Raw genomic sequence first — 21168 nt, 5'->3', positions numbered from 1 at the left:
TGGTTCCTCTGCCTTTTCTAAATCCAGCTTGAACATCTGGAATTTCTCAGTTCACGTATTGTTGAAGCCTGACTTGGAGAATTTTGAGCATTACTTTACTAGCGTGTGAGATGAGTGCAGTTGTGTGGTAGTTTGAACATTCTTTGGCATTGCCCTTCTTTGCGATTGGGATGAAAACTGACCCTTTCCAGGCCTGTGGCCACTGCTGAGTTTTCCAAATTTGCTGGCATACTGAGTGCAGCAGTTTCACAGAATCATCTTTCAGGATTTGAAATAGCTCGACTGGAATTCCACCACATCCACTAGCTTTGTTCATAGTGATGCTTCCTAAGGCCCACCTGAAGAAGCTGAAGTTGAACGGTTCTATAAAGACCTACAAGACCTTCTAGAACTAACACCCAAAAAAGATGTCCTTTTCATTATAGGGGACTGGAATGCAAAAGTAGGAAGTCAAGAAACACCTGGAGTAACAGACAAATTTGGCCTTGGAGTACAAAATGAAACAGGACAAAGGCTAACAGAGTTTTGCCAAGAGAACACACTGGTGGTAGCAAACACCTTCTTCCAACAACACAAGAGAAGACTCTAAACATGGACATCAGCAGATGGCCAATACTGAAATCAGATTGATTATATTCTTTGCAACCAAAGATGGAGAAGCTCTTTACAGTCAGCAAAAACAAGGCTGGGAGCTGACTGTGGCTCAGATCATGAGCTTGTTATTGCAAAATTCAGACTTAAATTGAAGAAAGTAGGGAAAACCACTAGACCATTCAGGTGTGACCTAAATCAAATCCCTTATGATTATACAGTAGAAGTGACAAACAGATTCAAGGGATTAGATCTGATAGACAGAGTGCCTGAAGAACTATGGATGGAGGTTCATGACACTGTACAGGAAGCGGTGATCAAGACCATCCCCAAGAAAAAGAAGTGCAAAAAGGCAAAATGGTTGACTGAGAAGGCCTTACAAAAGCTGAGAAAAGAAGAGAAGCGAAAGGGAAAGGAGAAAAGGAAAGATATACCCATCTGAATGCAGAGTTCCAAAGAATAGCAAGAAGAGGTAAGAAAGCCTTCCTCAGTGATCAATGCAAAGAAATAGAAGAAAACAATAGAATGGGAAAGACTAGAGATCTCTTCAAGAAAATTAGAGATACCAAAGGAACATGTCATGCATAGATGGGCTTGATAAAGGACAGAAATGGTATGGACCTAACAGAAGCAGAAGATATTAAGAAGGGGTGGCAAGAATACACAGAAGAACTATACAAAAAAGACCTTCATGACCCAGATAACCATGATCACTCACCTAGAGCCAGACATCATGGAATCAAGCACCTAGTGGTTTTTAAGTTTGCTTCTCACCCAGCACATTCGACAGGCTGTGTAAGCATCTTCTCCAACCCTGACATGCTGTCTTTTCTATGTGTCTGTTTAGCACTTTCAATACTGTCATAGCTCAAGCATAATCAATTCCCAATTCCTTTGTAGTGTTATGGCAGTCTCTTCAGCAAGTTCTCCCATGAAATTCAAGCTTTTTTCTTGTTGACTTTTTTTAAATATGCAAAACATAATTATAATTTCAAAATTCAAAACAATAGAAAGTGGTATGCTCAGAGCCACACTCCATCATCTTTCTCTTTCACTTTTATCTTATCCACCAATTGTTTTAATGATAAACAATTTCATTAACTATTTTTCTTTCTGTGTTTGTTTCTGCAAAAATAAATATAATATGCTGTCTTATTTCTCATCACTTTTTACCAAATAGGAAGCCTTGCTTTTACTTCATTTAAAAAACATATCCCGGGGACTTCCCTGGTGGTTCAGGGGTTAAGAATGCACCTTCCAATGCAGGGGCTGCTGCTGCTGCTGCTAAGTCGCTTCAGTCGTGTCCGACTCTGTGCAACCCCATGGACGGCAGCCCACCAGGCTCCCCCATCCCTGGGATTCTCCAGGCAAGAACACTGGAGTGGGTTGCCATTTCCTTCTGCAATGCATGAAAGTGAAAAGTGAAAGGGAAGTCACTCAGTCGTGTCCGACTCTTAGCGACCCCATGGACTGCAGCCTTCCAGGCTCCTCCGTTCATGGGATTTTCCAGGCAAGAGTACTGGACTGCGGTGCCATCGCCTTCTCCATACAATGCAGGGTACATGGATTCAGTCTTTGGGCAGGGAACTAAGAACCCACAAGTCATGGGGCAACTGGGCCTGTGAACCCCAACTGGAGAGCCCACACGCCACAGCAAAGACCTAGTGTAGCCAAAGTAAAAAAATAACAACTTTCAAATTTTTAAAAATTCAGTCTTTGAAGAATTTTATTAAAATGTATAGATATTTTAGGTATATCATATATGTTAAATATATAAAACTATGTATTCAAACTGATTTATAGAAATCTTTCTCTTTTTTTAATAATTGTGTAAAGAAAAAAATGTTGCCTGCCATTCCAGTTCCACAAGGATCAAGCCATTAGCCACTGCTGTCTTCCACTGAAAGGATGTTCAGATATCAAGGGTGGAAAAAAAGCAGGAAACAGTCTGCACTTTGGCACTAGATAGCTAGGACCCATATCAAAGGAAAATTTTCAAAGGACTCCAGATTCTTGCATCTTCTCATCAACACAAAAGCACTAAAACCTTTAACTTGAGATGTCTGTTCTTTGTGATTAGCAGTAATATTTTGATGTTTGACTACATGTTCTTCCTAGAAAAAGAAAAAGTTCAAATATATCCCAGCTCCTCCCTTACCTCTTTAGAGAAGTTCTTCAGCGCTATCTGAGATGTTCTCTTGTGCTATAAAAGGTTCCCAAATAAAACTTAACTCCCAATTTCTTTTTTTAATTACTTATTTATGTATGCATTTATTTTCTGCACCAGGTCTTCATTGCTCCATGCGAGCTTTCTCTTCGTTGCGGTGTGCAGGCTTCTTACTGCAGTGGTTTCTCTAGTTGCAGAGCCCAGACTCTGGGCACACAGGTTTGTGTAGTTGCAGCACTCGGGCTCGAGGGTTCTAGAGCACGTGGGCTCCAGCAACTGTGGCGCAGGGACTTAGCTGCCCCAAAGCATGTGGAACCTTTCTGGAGCAGGGATCCAACCCGTGTCCCCTGCAATCGGCAGGCAGATTCCCAGCTACTGTACCACCAGGAAAGCCCAACTCACAACTTCTACACTGTGTGTTTTTCAGTTGACATTTGCATAGCGTTTCATTGTGTGAATATACCATAGCTTATTGAACCTTTTTTTCCCCAGACTTTTTGGTTGTGATGAGCAGCAAGCATGATCTTACTTCCTCTACCAGGGGTCCAACTGTCAGCCCTGTCACCTTCACTTTCTTGTCCCATCTTTGTTCTGTCAGAATTGAGAACTATCAAAGAAAAGGGGAGGGGGATTAAAAATGAGCAGGAACCTGCAAGGACTTCCCTGGTACAAAAGCTGCTCCATGTCCCGTGCTTCTTATTTGGAGAAAACAGTTTTAGTCTCCTAAGCCTTCTCTGAGTTCCAAAGAGCAGACTCAAGCAGTTACTAATTAGGGAACTGAGGGCATGCACAAAAACAGGAAAAGCAGTCAAGCAAGGAAAGTAATGATGGCTTAACAGTATTTCAGCCATAAAACAGAGTTCTAGTTTCTCCTCGTGGAACACAGGTAATAAATAATCTGATGCATATATTTGAGTTGTTTTGCAGAAACTAAGACCCCTACCCAGGTGGAGAGCTATGACTTCATGCTGACCACAAGTCCATAGACCCCAGACTGGTTGGAACCGGAAGGCTGATGATTAAGATTCCTGAAACATCAGGAATTTTCTAGCGGTTCAGCGGTTAGGGCTCTGCACTTCCACTGCACAGGGCACAGGTTAGATTCCTTGGTTGGGGAATTAGAATCCTGCAAGCCACTTGATATGGCCCCCCAAAAAAGATTCCTGAAACATCAATAAATGCTGTCCTTTCCTTCTCCACACTGTGTTATCAGTAGACTGGCTTCGCTGCATGGCAGGTGAGCAGACAAGTTTTGTTTGGTAACATGTTGGCCAGGTCATATTTTAAATGTATATATAGTTTTATTATGATGCTGACAATGTCAACTAAAAAAACATGCACAACATGAGAGTTACAAGTTGATTTTGATTTGGGATAAAATAAGGACTGCAACTCAGGAGACAGCACCTCGGATAGCTGAGAACCGGCTCCAAAGAGATAGTGAAGGAAAGTCAATATATATATGATTTAGGGGAAGGGGGCGTTCAAAGCAATCAAGCACTTATCTTACAAAAGGCTTTCTACTAGTCACAAGGAGCTGATGTCATCATGAAGGGATTTAGTGCTTTTCTAGAAATGAGGTGCAAGGACTGAGATCATGAAATCATTTCCTGAAAACGTCTATCTAAAGACCTGTTCCACCAGTTTCCCTGGAGCGCAAAGTGCCTCTTATTCTCCACCCTGAACTCCCTCAGGGAGTGTTGAAGGTCAACAGCGGCAGCAGCACAGGATTCTATCTTCACAGAAGCAGATGGCAAATGCCCTCCTTGTGGCTGTTGTTGTTCAGTCGCTGGCAAATGTCCTTGGCAAGTGCCAATTTGTAGTCGACAACAAATTGCCCCCCTTTTATATTCACATCAGCAAAATATGTGTTTGCTTCCCCCAGCCTTGATGATCAAGTGTATTATCAAGTGAAGGGAAACAGAATATGCCACCCCAACATATGCCCTTTTGGTATTGAGGAGGAAGAAATTTTCCTCTCCCCTTTTAGCTTTTTCTGGCTAGTTTAAGAAATAAATTGACATGAGCCAGATTAACAAAAGAAAAGCAAAATTTAATTAATAACATGTATCCAGGGGATGGCACCCCACTCCAGTACTCTTGCCTGGAAAATCCCGTGGCCGGCGGAGCCTGGTAGGCTGCAGTCCATGGGGTCGCTAAGAGTCGGACACGACTGAGCGACTTCACTTTCACTTTTCACTTTCATGCATTGGAGAAGGAAATGGCAACCCACTCCAGTGTTCTTGCCTAGAGAATCCCAGGGATGGGGAAGCCTAGTGGGCTTCCGTCTATGGGGTCGCACAGAGTCGGACACGACTGAAGCGACTTAGCAGCAGTAGCAGCAGCATCCAGGGGAGAGACCCAGGAAACTGAGTAACTCAACAAAATGGCCAAACTCTTCACCTTAAATATCATCCTCAGCTAAAGACAAAAGAGAATGTTGAGAATGGGGGCAGTGCATTATGCGAAGTTACCAGGAAAAGCACAGTAAAGAAGGGTAATTGTGATGCAGATTTAGGTCATTGCCTTCTCTGCTGATAAGTTTCCAGAGATTTGGTCATCTTCCTCTTACAGGAACAGAGAAAGCATACCATTACAAACGGAGATTTCCCTCACAAATGTAATCATTTCTTACAAAAGGGCAACTCCTACTTGGTTTATAGAGCCCCGGCTGGAGAAGGGATAGGCTACCCACTCCAGTATTCTTGGGCTTTTTTTCCTCTGGTAAAGAATCTGCCTGCAATACGGGAGACTTGGATTTGATCCCTGGGTTGGGACGATTTCCTGGAGAAGGGAAAGGCTACCCACTCGAGTATTCTGGCCTGAAGAATTCCATGGACTGTATAGTCCACGGAGTTACAAAGAGTCGAAACCGACTGAGCAACTTTCACTTTCACTTCACCATGTCTGCTGTTTCTCAGAGAATAACCAGCTTAAAACAATGAATATGCCAATGAGAGGGGCTTCCCTGGTAGCTCAGCTGGTAGAGTCTGCCTGCGATGTAGAAGACCCCAGTTCGATTCCTGGGTCTGGAAGATCCCCTGGAGACGAGACAGGCTACTCACTCCAGCCTTCTTGCCTGGAGAATCCCCATGGACAGAGGAGCCTGGTGGGCTACAGTCCATGGGGTCGCAAAGAGTCGGACACAATTGAGCGACTAAGCACAGCACGGCATGCCAAAGAGACATATTTTACAGTGGCAAATTCTGCTCCCCTACGTTGACATAGGATTATCTTGAGTTGATTACTTTTTAAAAGGAGCAAACAAAGATAAATAAATAAAAACAACAAACATAGGAAATGCTCTGAAAACTAAGTAGAAGTCAACCTTTCTAAGAGAAATTACAGGGTCGGCGGGGGCGTGGCGGGGGGGGTGGGTTGGGGGCTGATAGAGAAAAAGGGGCAGTTCCTCAACCAAGAACTTAGAAGGGTGGACGCAAAATTCTTTTTCCTCCCCTGTACAAGATTTTAAAATTTTGCCAATCTGATAAGGGAAGTTAACTATTTTTAATTCCTCATACTTAACTCTATGTCCAGGAAATCATGCCTTTAACATCGCATCACGTTGGGAAGAATAACCATGACAGAAGGGTCTAGCTCCACCTGGTGGTAGCAGGTCTAGCTGCAGGAAAGCTGCACCTTTTCTTCAGGACTATTTGTGCCTTTGTATATTTCCCTACCTCTGTCAACTACAAATTGGCACTTGCCATAGGTGCTTGCCATCTACCTCTACAAGGATTAAATCATGTGCTGCTGCAACTGCTGACTTGCAACACCCCCTGAAAGGAGTTCAGGGTGGATAGCAGAGATGAGACTCTGGGAAAAAACTGGCAGGACAGGTGTTCAGATAGCTAGCTATTTCACGAGCTGATTTAATGAGCGCAATTCTTGTATCTCTTCATATCTAGAAAAGAAATAAAATCCTTCAGGGTGATGACTGTTCCTCATGACTAGCAAAAGCTTCACAATACTAGAAGAAATGTTATGGGAAAAAAATATGTGCTTGATTGCAAATATTTCCCCTTCACCAAAATCACATATATCACCTTCCTCTTTGTAATAGTTTCTCAGAGCTATCTGAGTTGCTGTCTCCTGGGCTGCAGTCCTCATTTTGCCCCAAATAAAATTTAACAGATGTGGGACTAGCCAATTAAAAAGATGCACAAAGTAAGAGTTGCAAGTTAAGTATTATTTGGGGCAGCCTGGGAGACAGCACCTCAAATAGCTCTGAAAGACTGCTCCAAAGAAGTAGTGGGGGAAGGTCAATATGTAAGATTTTGGAGAAGGGGGATTTTAATGCAGTCAAGAGCTTTCTTTACAGGATTTTCTGCTAGCCAGGAGGAGCTGATGTTGCCACGAAGGGATTGAGTGCTTTTTTGGATATGAAGAGATGCAAGGATTGGAATCATGAAATCAGTTCCTGAAAATATCTATCTAAAGACCTGCTCCACCATTTTCCCTGGAACACAGAGAGACTCACTGTCCACCCTGAGTTCCCTTCAGGGAGTGTTGAAGGTCAGCAGCTGTGATAGCATGGCTAGAAGGCAAAAGCCCTTCTTGTTGGTGTTCAATTGCTGGCAAATGCCCTTGGCAAGTGCCAATTTGTAGTTGACAGGCTTAACCCTTTTACCAGCTTTATTTCACAAGTAGACCTGCTGTCTTGTCCTTTCATCCACTGACACCCTTTAAAATATTAGAGGATCCCTTGGTTCATTTAGGCCACTATAACAAAATACTGTTGACTGGGTAGCTTATGAACAATGCTAATTTATTTCTTCAGGTTTAGAGGCTGGAAGTCTGAAATTAGGATGCCAGTATGGTTGGATGAGGACTCTCTTCCAAATTGCAGACTTCTCCTGGTATCCTCCCTGGTGGAAGGAGCCAGGGAGTGTTGTGGAGCTTCTTTTATAAGGGCACCAATCCCATTAATGAAGGCCCCACCCTCATGACTTAAACTTCTGCTAAAGACTCCACCTCCTAATACCATCACCTTTCATTTCAGCATATGAATTTGGGTGGAACTCATTCAGACAGTAGCAAAGGGCAACCTTTAGACCACCTGGACCTTAGGCTCTGTTCTAACATTGAAGGCTAGAGGTTGTCATCACCTGCTTCCCACACTAGCCAACTTCTTTCCCCTCATTCTATTTTCTTTATATTTCTTCTTTTCTCCTTTCCCTTCTCTCTTCTACATGATCAAGGCCTAGGACTAAAAAAATTTTCAGTGTATAGGGAAATTTGACCTGCATCCATAAGAAATGCTTTCTTGAAATAGACCTCAGATCCAGGCCTGGATTCTGCAGGCACCACAGGGAGCTACAGGTAAGAGCCCCAGGTTGCATCCTCCTGGCATTGCTTACATTGAATTCCACGAGTGGCACCTCTGGCCTGCAATGCCTCCCAACAAGGCATCTCATATTCTTGAATTTTCCAAAAAACCTCTGGAGTTGTATACAGAGTGACAGTGCTGGTGTGGTTTAGGGAAACTTTCCAATAGCTCTTTTTCATACAGATAATTACATTTCTATAACCTTGGTAGAGGCAGAACAGTGAGTCTTTAGAATTTAGGTTCTGGAGTCTGTCTGAGTCTGCATTCTGGCTCCACTGCTTACCCCTATATGACGCTGGGCAAGGCACTTAACTGCTTCCTGCCTCAATTCCTCATCTGCAAGTGTGAATGATAGAGTACCTTCCTTTTAGGTGTGAGGATTAAATGAGGTAGTGCATTTATTGGTTTTAGAACAATGCTTGGCACTAATGAGGATTCCAGGCCAACTATCACTATGTAAAGCACTAGGCAACTACAGCTTCAGGTCCTGCCCTCCAACCAGATTGCTGCTCCCTAGGGAACAACTTCCTGGAGAAGGCAATGGCAACCCACTCCAGTACTATTGCCTGGAAAATCCCATGGATGGGGGAGCCTGGTGGGCTGTAGTCCATGGGCTCGCTAAGAGTCCAACACGACTGAGCGACTTCACTTTCATTTTTCACTTCATGCACTGGAGAAGGAAATGGCAACCCACTCCAGTGTTCTTGCCTGGAGAATCCCAGGGATGGCGGAGCCTGGTGGGCTGCCCTCTATGGGGTCCCACAGAGTCGGACACGACTGAAGTGACTCAGCAGCAGCAGCAGCAGCAGGGAACAACTTCAGCCGCATCAGCTCTCCTATGATTCCTAAATGTGTAAAAGCTCCATGAGGGAAAACATAAGGCTGTTTTTCACCTAAATCTGCTTATCTCAAACTCTAAAGAATGGTCATCTTTCTCACACCTTTGTAAAAAATCTGTGATGTTTCTGCCAACAGTGACATCCCTTTTCAGCATGGACATCTTTAAAAATTTCAACCTGTGTTTCTTGGAGATGCAGATAACACCACCCTAATGGCAGAAAGTGAAGAGGAAGTGAAGAGCCTCTTGATGAAGGTGAAAGAGGAGAGTAAAAAAGCTGGCTTAAAACTCAACATTCAAAAAAACTAAGATCATGGTATCCAGTTCCATCAGTTCATGGCAAATAGATGGGGAAAAAATGGAAACAGTGACAGACTTTCTTGGGCTTCAAAATCACTCCAGATGGTGACTGCAACCATGAACTTTGCTGACAAAGGTTCATATAATCAAAGCTATGGTTTTTCCAGTAGTCATGTATGGACGTGAGAGTTGGACCATAAAGAAAGCTGAGCCCTGAAGAATTGATGCTTTTGAATTGTGGTATTCTAGAAGACTCTTTAGAATCCCTTGGACAACAGGGAGACCAAACCAGTTAATCCTAAAGAAAATCAACCTTGAATATTCGTTGGAAGGATTGATGCTGAAGCTAACACACCAATACTTTGTCCATCAATGCAAAGAGTTGATTCATTGGGAAAGACCCTGATGATGGGAAAGATTGAAGGCTGGAGGAGAAAGGGCAGAGGATGAGATGGTTGGATGGCATTACCGCCTTAATGGACATAAGTTTGAGCAAACTCTAGGAGATAGTGAAGGACAGGGAGGCCTGACATGCTGCAATCAATGGCCTTGCAAAGGGTGAGACATGACTGAGCAACTGAACATCAACTCCCCTCCCAAAATAGATATTGATGGGTAGCAGAATATGCCACCCCAAAATATGCCACTTTGGCATACTGATTATTTCAAGCTGAAGAGAATGAGTAGTGGATACAAGAAAAGCCCTCTGCCCTTTCCCCATTTGCCTAAAAGCAGGACATAAATTCATTAAGGTGCCTCTCTACCTTTACCAGAAAGGACAGAAGTTAATCACCAGAGACAACTCTAGCCTTTAGCCCAGAGACGGCCCAAGAAAAAAATCTATACAACAAACCTAACATTCATGTCCCATTAGTTTCTCCCACATACTTGCTGTCACTAAGTCGCTTCAGTCATGTCCGACTCTGTTCGAACCCATAGACGGCAGCCCACCAGGCTCCCCCGTCCCTGGGATTCTCCAGGCAAGAACACTGGAGTGGGTTGCCATTTCCTTCTCCAATGCATGAAAGTGAAAAGTGAAAGTGAAGACGCTCAGTCATGTCCAACTCTTCGCAATCCCATGGACTGCAGCCCACCAGGCTCCTCCGTCCATGGGATTTTCCAGGCAAGAGTACTGGAGTGGGTTGCCATTGTCTTCTCCGCTCCCATATGTTTTACCATCTGAGCCACTAGAGAAGCCCTCCACATACTTACTTCCCTACAATTTGCCAATCCTGGAAAGTCTTTTTCCTTTTGTCTGGTCATTTCACTAAAACTTTATTCTTTTGTTATGCTGTATACGCCCAAATTGTCTTTTGTCAGTCTAATGACAGGTCCCCAACTGAAGAACCTAGGAGGGTAGTGGGGAAATGAGTTTTCTTCCCCTACAAGGTAGACTTCAAGTGTTCTGTGTGTAAACAGAATTAGATCACAAGTCTCTTAGGAGTGTTGTCAAAATATTTGTGGGAAAAGGTGAGAGAGAGAGAGATGCCTGGAGCCTTAGGGGTTGTCCCTGCTCGTTGCTTATCCCTCTGGCCACACTGCTGTTGCCAGGCTCCTTCCAGACCAGGATAAATGGACCTCATTCTCAGCATTCAGCCTTTCCTGTATAGCTTGATGCCTCCCCAAGGAAGGTTTCAATGTGCTCCTTCCTGGCCACCTCAACAGTTAAAACTGTGAGCTGGGCTCAGAGACAGGAAGAGGGCTGAAAACCCAGGAGCCCAGCCCCCTGGGAAAGACTCCACACCAGGAAGTGAATGAGGCTGCTCATTGTCTTCTCAGCCCTGTACCCCGTTCCACTGCCTCTACAGCCCACACACCAAGAACAAAATGCAGGCTTCAAGGCCCGGGACCCTCTGTCCCCCATCTCTCTTCTGCTTGTTTTCATTTGGCTAGCACTTAATCAAGAGGTGAGAATGTTAGTGAGAGAGGATATATGTAAACCTATGGCTGATTCATGCTGAGGTTTGACAGAAAACAACAAAATTCTGTAAAACAATTATTCTTCAATAAAAAATAAATAAATTAAAAAAAATGTTGGTGAAAAATCTGGCTTAAAATTCAACATTGAAAAAATCTGGCTTTCCATTCACTCCTTTCCTGCAGGCTCCAGGGATTTAGCCCTTATTCTAACTCAGATGTTCCCACTTACTCTGTTGCCTGAGTTTCTTTCTCCACAGGGATGTCACAGACCTGGACCAAAGCAATGTTAAAGTCTATGTTCAAAATCAAATGAGGTTAGGTTCTTTAGCTTCTTGAGAGCTCAGTTGGTAAAGAATCTACCTGCAATGCAGAAGATCCCGGTTTGATTCCTAGATCAGGAAGATCCATTGGAGAAGGGATAGGCTACCCACTCCAGTATTCTGGCCTGGAGAATTCCAGGGTCTGTATAGTCCATGGGGTCACAAAGAGTGGGACACAACTGAGTGACTTTCACTTTCACGAATAAAATAGGGCTTCTCTGGTGGCTCAGATGGTAAAGAATCTGGCTGCAATGCAAGGAGTTCGATCCCTGTGTCAAGAAGATCCCCTTTAGAAGGAAATGGCAACCCACTACCACATCCTTGCCTGGAGAATCCCATGAACAGAGGAGCCTATAGTCCATGGGGTCACAAAACTATAAATTTTATTCTCTGGAGGTATCTTTGAGCTCACCGAGTAGACTCTGTGAGCCAAATTCACCTTTCTGATTTGTAAAAAAAAAACAAACAAAATTTATGGAAGAAAGTTATCATTGAAATTAAACCATGGCAGACATGTCCAAAAAACATTGCAGAGATTTGATCCCTTTGATTCCTGAGGTAGATGAATGTGTGGAGATGGCAACCAGTGGGCAACAGAACAGTATCAGAATGGGGTAATATGAATAGCATCATCACATTAGAGGACTTCCAGTGTTTACGCTGCTGTGTTCACCAGAGAAACTGATTGCTTCTTCACATCCCCTCTCCAGCATGTCTTACCATGATATAAAAATCGGATTGTATATATTTTCTTCCCACTCCAGTATTCTCACCTGGAAAATCCCATAGGCAAAGGAACCTGGCGGGCTACAGTCCATGGGGTCAGTCAGACACGACTGAGCAGGTCACATGCACACATTCTTTCCACCATACAACACCCCTTCCTTAAAGCTCTGAAGGGCACATTCTTAATTACAACCAGTCTTCTTTCTTCGACATCATCCATTGATTCTAATTTTCTCCCTTGGGGACATCCATCCAGTAATCTTCAAATATCTAACTTTGTCTTGCTTGAGTCTTTGATTCTTTGGGTTTTACATGGTTTCAGAAGTTTCTAGAACGCAGTTTTAAGTCCCTTCACCATCCATATCACTTTCTATGAAGATATTGTCTGTAATCGTCTTAAAAGTTAACCCTAACCCTAACACAGAACTTCATATAGGGTTTTAGCACTATCAGCAAGGAGTATCTCTCTGCTTCTAGACATCCTACATTTTCCCAACTTTATACATGGAGAATTGGTTTTGCCAGTCCAAAGATACAATCTTACACTTACTACTATTGAACTTCTAAGATGCAGTTTATCACTCCTGCCTGTTGAGATCTTTTTGTATTCTCATTTTGCCAACTACTGAAGCTGCTGTTTTCGCTCCTTGTTGCCCACAAATGTGCCTTGTTTGCCACCTGGGCCACAAGGCAGTGACATTATCTCTCATTCCAGAAGGTGGCACTCACAAGCCCTTCATTTTACCAAGAGCTTCATAAATGCTAGTCACAATCTGTACCGTAGGTACTACTGTTGGGGTGTCACAATTCAGAGAAAACCCCAAGTGTCATTGCTCTCTCCTAATCCTCACACACACACCTCCCCAGAGAAAGCTAAACTCTGTCTCCAGCTCCTCCTGCCCTTTCTCATGCAGGGTCACTGTGAGCAGAACATAAGCTACCCAGCCTCTTCTGAAGCTGTCCTGAATCCTAGATCTACACTTGGCTAGGTTCCTTAGCATTTCTGTGCCTCTTTTTCCCAATCTGTGAAATGGGGATAGTGGTAATATACAGTAACTTTATGAATGATAGTAATTATCCAACAAGCAACTGGGGGATTCCCTGGTGGTCCAGCGGTTAGGGCTCAGGCTTTCGCTGCCATGGGCCAAGGGTTCAATCCCTGGTTGGAGAACTAAGATTCCATAAGCTCCAGTGTGGCCAAAAAAATTACAAATTCCTCTTCGTAGAAAAGTCCCATTTCATACTAGATTTTTACAGCTAGTACCAAGGAACGGACAATAAATTGCAAGAGCTACAAAATTAGAGATTTTTTAAAGTGCAAGTGGCTCAGACGATAAAGCGTCTGTCTGCGATGCGGGAGACCCAGGTTCGAGCCCTGGGTTGGGGAGATCCCCTGGAGAAGGAAATGGCAATCCACTCCAGGACTATTGCCTGGAGAATCCCATGGACAGAGGAGCCTAGTAGGCTACAGTCCATGGGGTCGCCAAGAGTCGGACATGACTGAGCGACTTCACTTAAAGTGCAAGTTGTCCTTTCCTCATTTATCTCCTTTACTGATCTGTCCCTGCCCCAGCATGCAGAAATGGACCAATCTATTTCCCACTTTCCCCTACCTCGATCTGCAAATCCTATTAACACAGGAACAACAAACATATCCTGAATGTTCAATCATTTTATCTCTAATCAGGTTGGGTCCATGTCTAAAACACGAATCTCTACAGAATCACCCTGTTCTCCAACACCAAGTCTCCTTTTAATATAGATTATATTCATTTGAAACATTACCATTCAAGTACAGTCTAATGGTAAGTGAAAATGAAGTGGCTCAGTCATGTCTGACTCTTTGCAACCCCATGGACTATAGCCTGCCAGGCTCCTCCATCTGTGGGATTTTCCAAGCAAGAATACTGGAGTGGGTTGCCATTTCCTTTTCCAATGGTAAGTTAAACTGAAATCTAACCACCAGATACTGTAGAAGGATATCCCTGATCTCTTAAAGACTACAGGGAAGATAAGTGAATGTCAAAGTCACTCTGGGAGTTCCAATTCTTTAAAGCTAGAACTTCAGAATTTAAACAAACTCAATGTGAAAAATAAACATTTATTACAAAAATTAGTTTTAACATTCTAAAATGAAAGCAGATGAGGTGTTTTCCAACTCAAAGGGGCTGTTGTTAGCTGGAGAAGTAAATTCCAAGGCTGGTAATTACTGACTCATACTCCTCAAGTGACCTAGGGAGTGAGGAACCATTTGCTCCAGACTTGCAAGAGCAATGATTCACCTCTGCCTCCCTGTGCCCTTTGCTCCGTTTACTCCTTCCCACCCTGTCTCCCAACCAGGAAGCTGAAACATACTTTGATATTTTCATTCTTACTGAACCGTTTCACAATCTCTACTTTCATTGCCTAATTAGATTTTATTTCCATCTGGAAAGCTTATTTTTTATTGGTGCATAACAATATGATTTGTTTTTTGTTTTTCCTCCTGGACCCTGGATGAAAAGAAAACTCAGTTCTGGGAGGGACTGTTAGTCAGATAAGGGTGCAGAATATGGTGAAATGGTGCTCAGTATCCTCCACAAAATTAGCAGAATCAATCCTAGAAGATCCCTTATTTGCCCTCTTGCTAGTTAATAAATAGACTACTGGGTAAAGGGAGAAATAGATTCAAGGGCAAAGAAGGGTCCAGATGGGATGAGGGAAGCAGGGCCCGGCGTGCCTAGCCCACTCACTCCTGCTCTCACTTACGCCTATCCTCTAAATAAAGTAGTAGTACTACTTTAAACTACTAGTAAAGAAGTGGTTCTCCAAAGGATTTGAGAAATCCTGCCTCAGGCCCTGGAGCAGCTTTTCCTGTAGCCTCTGGGAAGTGTACTAGCGCATCTGGGTTGGCAGAGGTGGGAGGGTGGTCTTCTTTCACTGGGTGAGTCAGATCAAGTAGAACCTGGAGCACAGCATCACTTCAGCCAGGTGCTCGCCTCCTACCGCAAGAGGACTCTGGAACACTAGATTTCAACATAGGGCCAAGACCACACACACACACGCACACACACACTCACACGCTCAGCAGAACTGACTGCTACACAAATTTCCATAACCCTGCAGACATATCTTAAAAGGGCAGGTCGAGTTTTTCCAACCAAGAGAAGGGTGATAGCTTGAGCTACCCACTCCAGCTTTCTTATCTGCAGATCAGCGTCTTGTTTTCCCTACAGACACAGTTGTCAGTCTGCTTGTGTTCGGGAAGAGGATGATGCAGGAGGATCCCAGTGGCACTTCCCATGGAAGACAGAAGAAAGTGGCCTGCAGAGGTGGCAGAAACTCGACACCGTTTCCAAACAACCATTCCAGCTGCTCCAGTCTCCAGCCCCCACTCTAGAACAGCTGCACCAGGCCTCAGCACGGCAGGAAGGAGTCAAGAAGCCAGACTCCAGATTCCTATCTGAAAACCACTACATGCAGGGGGCAGTGAGTACCCCACTGCTCTTGTGGTCTACTTGTGGTCAGCAGGCATCAGTCAGGACTTCTCTCTGATCCCTTGTAGGGCTGGGACAAGAAGGTTTGAAACAAGTCCCAGGCCACTCAGCAGTGGTGGGAAAGGAAGGGAGGCAGGAAGGTGCACATTGCTGAAATTATTATAAAACACAACCTAAGATAAAAGTGGGGGCCCCTGAGGGGGCTCGAAGACACATAAGGCATCCTGTGAAACTACAGGCATCAGGGGCCAGAGTCTGGTAGCACCTGAGTAAGGCAAGCACTGAGGACAGGAGAGAAGCTGGACCAGGGTCACACCAAGAATGACGAGGTCTGTCTGAACTCCCCCTGGAAAAATAAAACATCCAAGTCAGCTCTCGTCAGTCTTCTCTAGCTGCTAGATAATCCCCAGAATACATGTGAACATGGGCTGGAAACCCCCAACCCCAGCCAGGGGGCCCTCCCCATCCCAGGGCAGGCATACTCACGTCACTTCGAGCATTGGGCTGGCTGTAAATTACCTTCTTATTGGAGGTCCTAAAGACAAGCCAGAAGATGGAGACACTCAGCATCCCCCCTCGCCTCCGCCGTCCCTCTCCTTAACCTCTGCTCATTAACGTTAGAGGTCAGGACTGAGAACTTCACGGGCGCGTGGAGCTCTCGGTAGGCAGGTTTGGGTGGAGGGAGAAAGGACAAACACAGGACCGCAGTGGACCATGGTAGGAATCCAGATGTTCTCCCTACCAGGCTGGTCGCCTCCCCTCCAACCTCTTCCCCTGGGCACATTTCAGCTTCAAACCATTCACAAATACGTTCTCAACCTCAGAGAGCCCCTGGACAGCAGCTCACTCACCCTTTCTTTGCTCCTGAAAGACAAGAAATGGGACCATGAGTGTCAGCAGAGTAGAAGACAGCATGGCACCGGAAGATGGGGAACCCAGTGTGTGGCCCTGAAACACGGGTGAGCCATGCTTCCCGGGAGGTAACCCAGCACACAAAGGCTCAGTACCAGGTCGGCACTCAGGTGGCACTCAAGAATCAGGCCCCGAAGCAGGGAGGATCCACCGTTGAGAGCAAATACTCACTGTCAAAGTAGCCTCGGCTATAGGCGAACCAGATGCCAAAAATCAAGGCTCCCAGGAGAATGAGTGTTACAAAGACAGCTGCCACGATGCCCCCAACATTGAGCTCCACTGTGGGATACAAGGGAGAGGTCAGGCGCCTGAATACGCCTTCACGGCACTGACAGCACCACCAAAGCCAGGACGGAAAGCAGACCCCAATCCGCACCCCAGGTCTGAGCGCAAGCCCCAGCCACACCCTCACTCACCAGCATCCATGTGCACGGTGTCTGACTTCACGGGGGATGCATAGCCATTCTGTGCCTGACAGGTGAAATCTCCAGTGTCAGAGGCCGACACGGGATCAAAGATCTAGCGGGCAGAAAACGAATTGGCTTCCTGCTTGAAGAAGCCACTTACCTCTCTTTTATGTCTCCTGACCCTCATGCCAAAGTTACCTTGCCGCTTGCTTTTTCCCCACCTTCAGAGCTTGTATAACCCTGCACCCCATCACATACACCTTTTACCCCAACCCCACCTGCACTGCCTGCAGTGCAGGAGACCAAGGTTTGATCCCTGGGTCGGGAAGATCCCCTGGAGAGGGAAATGGCAATCCACTCCACTATTCTTGCCTGGAGAATTCCATGGACAAAGGAGCCTGGCAGGCTACAGTCCATGGGGTGACGAAGAGTCCGTCATGACTGAACAACTAACACACACACACACATCCCTACCAACTCCCCTGTCTTCTGGTTCAGGGTGTAGGAAGAGTTGCTGAAGGCACGGTTGCTCTTGGGTTCCAGAGGCATCTCTACTCCATCCTTGAACCACTTGTATTCAGATGGCGGGGAGCCATCTCTCTCTGAGCAGGTCAGCACAGCTCGGGTTCCAATGGTAACAGAGGAGGGGACGTTGATTGTAGGCTTGGATGGAGGCACTGGAGAGGGAGAGAAGGTACTGGTCACAGGGGTGGGAGGGCTGCCTGCAGGCACAGTAGCAGGCACCCCCCATCTATCAGCTCTAGCCCTCTGTCCTTACTGTGCCCTTAGTTTCCCCCTAACCAGGCGCTTGTCACTCTCTGGCAGCACCAGGACTCTGAATACTCTCCTCCCTGCCCCACCTGCAACCTGCCATGAGCATGCTCACTCTCAGTGAGCTCTGAAGCTTAGCCGAGTCTGCTAAGGGTTTAGGGAAGCAACCGACTGCAAACCCACACAGAAGACCTGCGGCACGTACCGAGCACGATGAGCTGGACGGTGACCTCCCCGTAGGTATTGCCGCCCTCATCAGAGACCATACAAGTATACATCCCCGTGTCTTTCCGGGTCACAGAATGGAAGGTGATGCCAGTATCCGAGAAGGTCACTCGGTTCTCATAGGAAGCTGCCAGGGGAGAGGAAGCAGGGGCAGAGTGAGCTGGAGGGCTGAGAGAAGCTGATGACGGCAGCACCCAAGGCACAGGGGCTCTCTTCCTCCCACCAGCAAGGGCGATGGGAAGGCCCTGGAGACTTGAGCCCCAAGGTGCCCCCCTCCCCTGGAATCCAAGCACAACCAATCCCTCTACAAATAGGCAGTCAGCAAGGAGATGGAGCGACTCACCAGTGATTTTGTTGTTATAGCAAACGAGACCTCTGATATCACCATGGGTAAACTTCCACTCCACACGTGGCGAGGAGAAGCCCGAGTAGGAGCAGGACAGCTTGGCAGCTGCAGGCAGAATCCAGGTGAGTTGGAGGAAGGAGCAGCAGTAAATGGACCCAAAGCACCACGTGGGTTGGATATTCCCCAAAGGTCTGCCCCTGCTCGCCTCCCTCTCACCCCAGCCCCCACCATCCCCCACAGCGCCTCCCAACTCACGGTTATTCTCAGGAACTCTGACTACCGGTTCATAGGTTTGCACCGCACCCCTGCCCAATGCCAGGGAGCCTGAGAAGAAGAGAGGTAGGTCCATCAGGAGTGGACAGAGAAATGCCATGGAGAGGGAAGAGCAGTCCCAGCTGATGGAGCATCTGGAGCCGGGACCCTCTGTGCTGAGATCTCAAGGTCAAGGGATTCAAGAGATCCAAACTCCTCTCAGATTTCACACCCTCTCACCATCTTCTTCAAATGTTTTTTGCTAAACTGCAGGCCAATACTTGTTTAATCAATGGAAATAAAACATTTATTTCTAAGGCAATGTCCTTCATTAAAAAAAAAAAAATTTCCCTCTGTGACTATCAATAATCTAATTAGTTCCTACCAGTCCAAGAACAGCTTCCCAAATGACATTTCATGGTTTCAGAGAAAGCGTCTCAGTAAATAATTGTTGTCACTCGTCAGACAATCCTGGCAGGAAGCCAGAAAGCTGGAGGCAAAGACGGGAAAGAAAGGAAGAGGCAGTAATAGGGTAATAATACTCGCCATTTTGAGGGCATTTTGTGCTTTTTAAGGTGTTTTCACATACATTACTTCGTTTGATCCTTGAAACAAGAAAGACAGATCAGCAGGACAAGTATCATCCCAGTTTTACACAAGGAATTAAAGTAAAGAAACGTTTCTATGATCACACAGCTGGTTCTGGACCAGAACTGGGCTCAGATCACCTCAATAGAATCTCAATCACTGGGTTGGGAAGATCCCCTGGAGAAGGAAATGGCAACCCACTCCAGTATTATTCCTTGGAAAATCCCACAGTCAGAGGACCCTGGTGGGCTACTGTCCATAGGGTTGCAAAGTCGGACACGACTGAGCAACTTCACTTTCACTTCTGCCCAAAGGAAAAGGGAAAGAAAAGGTGGTGTGTGTGATGGGGTTGAGAGAGGAGGTGAGAGACAGGCTAATTAAATAACATGGTGGGAGAGAGGCAGCAGGTTCACAGGAGGGGCCGACACTCCAAAACAAGCGCCAGCACAGGACTCTGGGATGGTGATACAGTCAGCAGCCTGCACTTGCAGAGTTACTCGCAATTATGCTTTCCAAGCCCAAACTGACGAAAGATGCTTTAGTCAAAATCCTGTCTTTCTTAGATAAATGCAAGCACATCTGTTCAATGCAAGTATATTTTTCCTTTATTAAATTACTCATATAACTGAGCATGCAAAAGTAGGAAATCAAGAGATACCTGGAGTAACAGGCAAGTTTGCCTTGGAGTACAAAATGAAGCAGGGCAAGGGCTAATAGAGTTTTGCCAAGAGAACACACTGGTTTTAAGCAAACACCCTCTTCCAATAACACAAGAGAGGAGTCTACACATGGATATCACCAGATGGTCAATATCGAAATCAGATTGATTATATTATTTGCAGCCAAGGATGGAGAAGCTCTATACAGTCAGCAAAAACAAGACTGGGAGCTGACTGTGGCTCAGATCATGAACTCCTTATTGTCAAATTCAGACTTAAATTGAAGAAAGTAGGGAAAACCACTAAACCATTCAGGTATGACCTAAATCAAACCCTTTATGATTATACAGTGAAAATGACAAATAGATTCAAAAGATTAGATCTGATAGACAGAGTGCCTGAAGAAGTATGGATGGAGGTTCACAACATTGTACAGGAGGCAGGGATCAAGACCATCCCCAAGAAAAAGAAATGCAAGAAAGCAAAATGGTTGTCTGAGGAGGCCTTACAAATAGCTGAGAAAAGAAGAGAAGCTAAAGGCAAAGGAGAAAAGGAAAGATATACCCATTTGAATGCAGAGTTCCAAAGAATAGCAAGAAGAGATAAGAAAGCCTTCCTCAGTGATCAATGCAAAGATATAGAGGAAAACAATAGAATGGGAAAGACTAGAGATCTCTTCAAGAAAATTACAGATACCAAGGGAACATGTCATACAAAGATGGGCACAATAAAGGACAGAAATGGTATGGACCTAACAGAAGCAGGAGACATTAAGAAGAGGTGGCAAGAATACACAGAAGAACTATGCAAAAAAGATCTTCCTGACTCAGATAACCACAATGGTGTTATCACACCACAATGGTGTGATCACTCACCTAGAGCCAGACATCCTGGAATGTGAAGTCAAGTGGGCCTTAGGAAACATCACTAGGAACAAAGCTAGTGGAGGTGATGGAATTCCAGTTGAGCTATTTCAAATCCTAAAAGATGATGCTGTGAAAGTGCTGCACTCAACATGCCAGCAAGTTTGGAAAACTCAGCAGCAGCCACAGGACTGGAAAAGGTCAGTTTTCATCCCAATCCCAAAGAAAGGCAATGCCAAAGAATGCTCAAACTACTGCACAATTGCACTCATCTCACACACTAGTGAAGTAATGCTCAAAATTCTCCAAGCCAGGCTTCAACAGTACATGAACCGTGAACTTCCAGATGTTCAAGCTGAATTTAGAAAAGGTAGAGGAACCAGAGATAAAATTGCCAACATCCGTTGAATCATTGAAAAAGCAAGAGAGTTCCAGAAAAACATCTACTTCTGCTTTATCGACTATGCCAAAGCCTTTG

At 45.2% G+C, this 21168-nt stretch overlaps 1 protein-coding gene across 2 annotated transcripts in view; it reads right to left on the bottom strand.

Moving 5' to 3' along the window:
• Positions 1-14272: 14272 nt before the first annotated feature.
• F11R (F11 receptor) overlaps positions 14273-21168 on the bottom strand; it is a 29448-nt gene continuing 22552 nt past the window's right edge. The window contains exons 3-11 of one of the 2 annotated variants that reach the window (XM_027528322.1): positions 18584-18652; positions 18326-18433; positions 17963-18109; positions 17461-17663; positions 16996-17098; positions 16751-16858; positions 16519-16531; positions 16187-16202; positions 14273-16013 (exon numbers count right to left, since the gene is read on the bottom strand). In XM_027528322.1, coding sequence (XP_027384123.1) covers positions 15978-16013; positions 16187-16202; positions 16519-16531; positions 16751-16858; positions 16996-17098; positions 17461-17663; positions 17963-18109; positions 18326-18433; positions 18584-18652 — 803 coding nt within the window. In that variant the 3' untranslated portion in view covers positions 14273-15977. Of the gene's footprint in view, positions 16014-16153; positions 16203-16518; positions 16532-16750; positions 16859-16995; positions 17099-17460; positions 17664-17962; positions 18110-18325; positions 18434-18583; positions 18653-21168 lie in introns of both variants that reach the window. The other variant, XM_027528314.1, reaches the window with a different exon arrangement.

This window comes from Bos indicus x Bos taurus, chromosome 3, assembly GCF_003369695.1.
Source record: "Bos indicus x Bos taurus breed Angus x Brahman F1 hybrid chromosome 3, Bos_hybrid_MaternalHap_v2.0, whole genome shotgun sequence".
NCBI lineage: Eukaryota > Metazoa > Chordata > Mammalia > Artiodactyla > Bovidae > Bos > Bos indicus x Bos taurus.
This window is presented reverse-complemented; position numbering and strand designations above follow the sequence as displayed.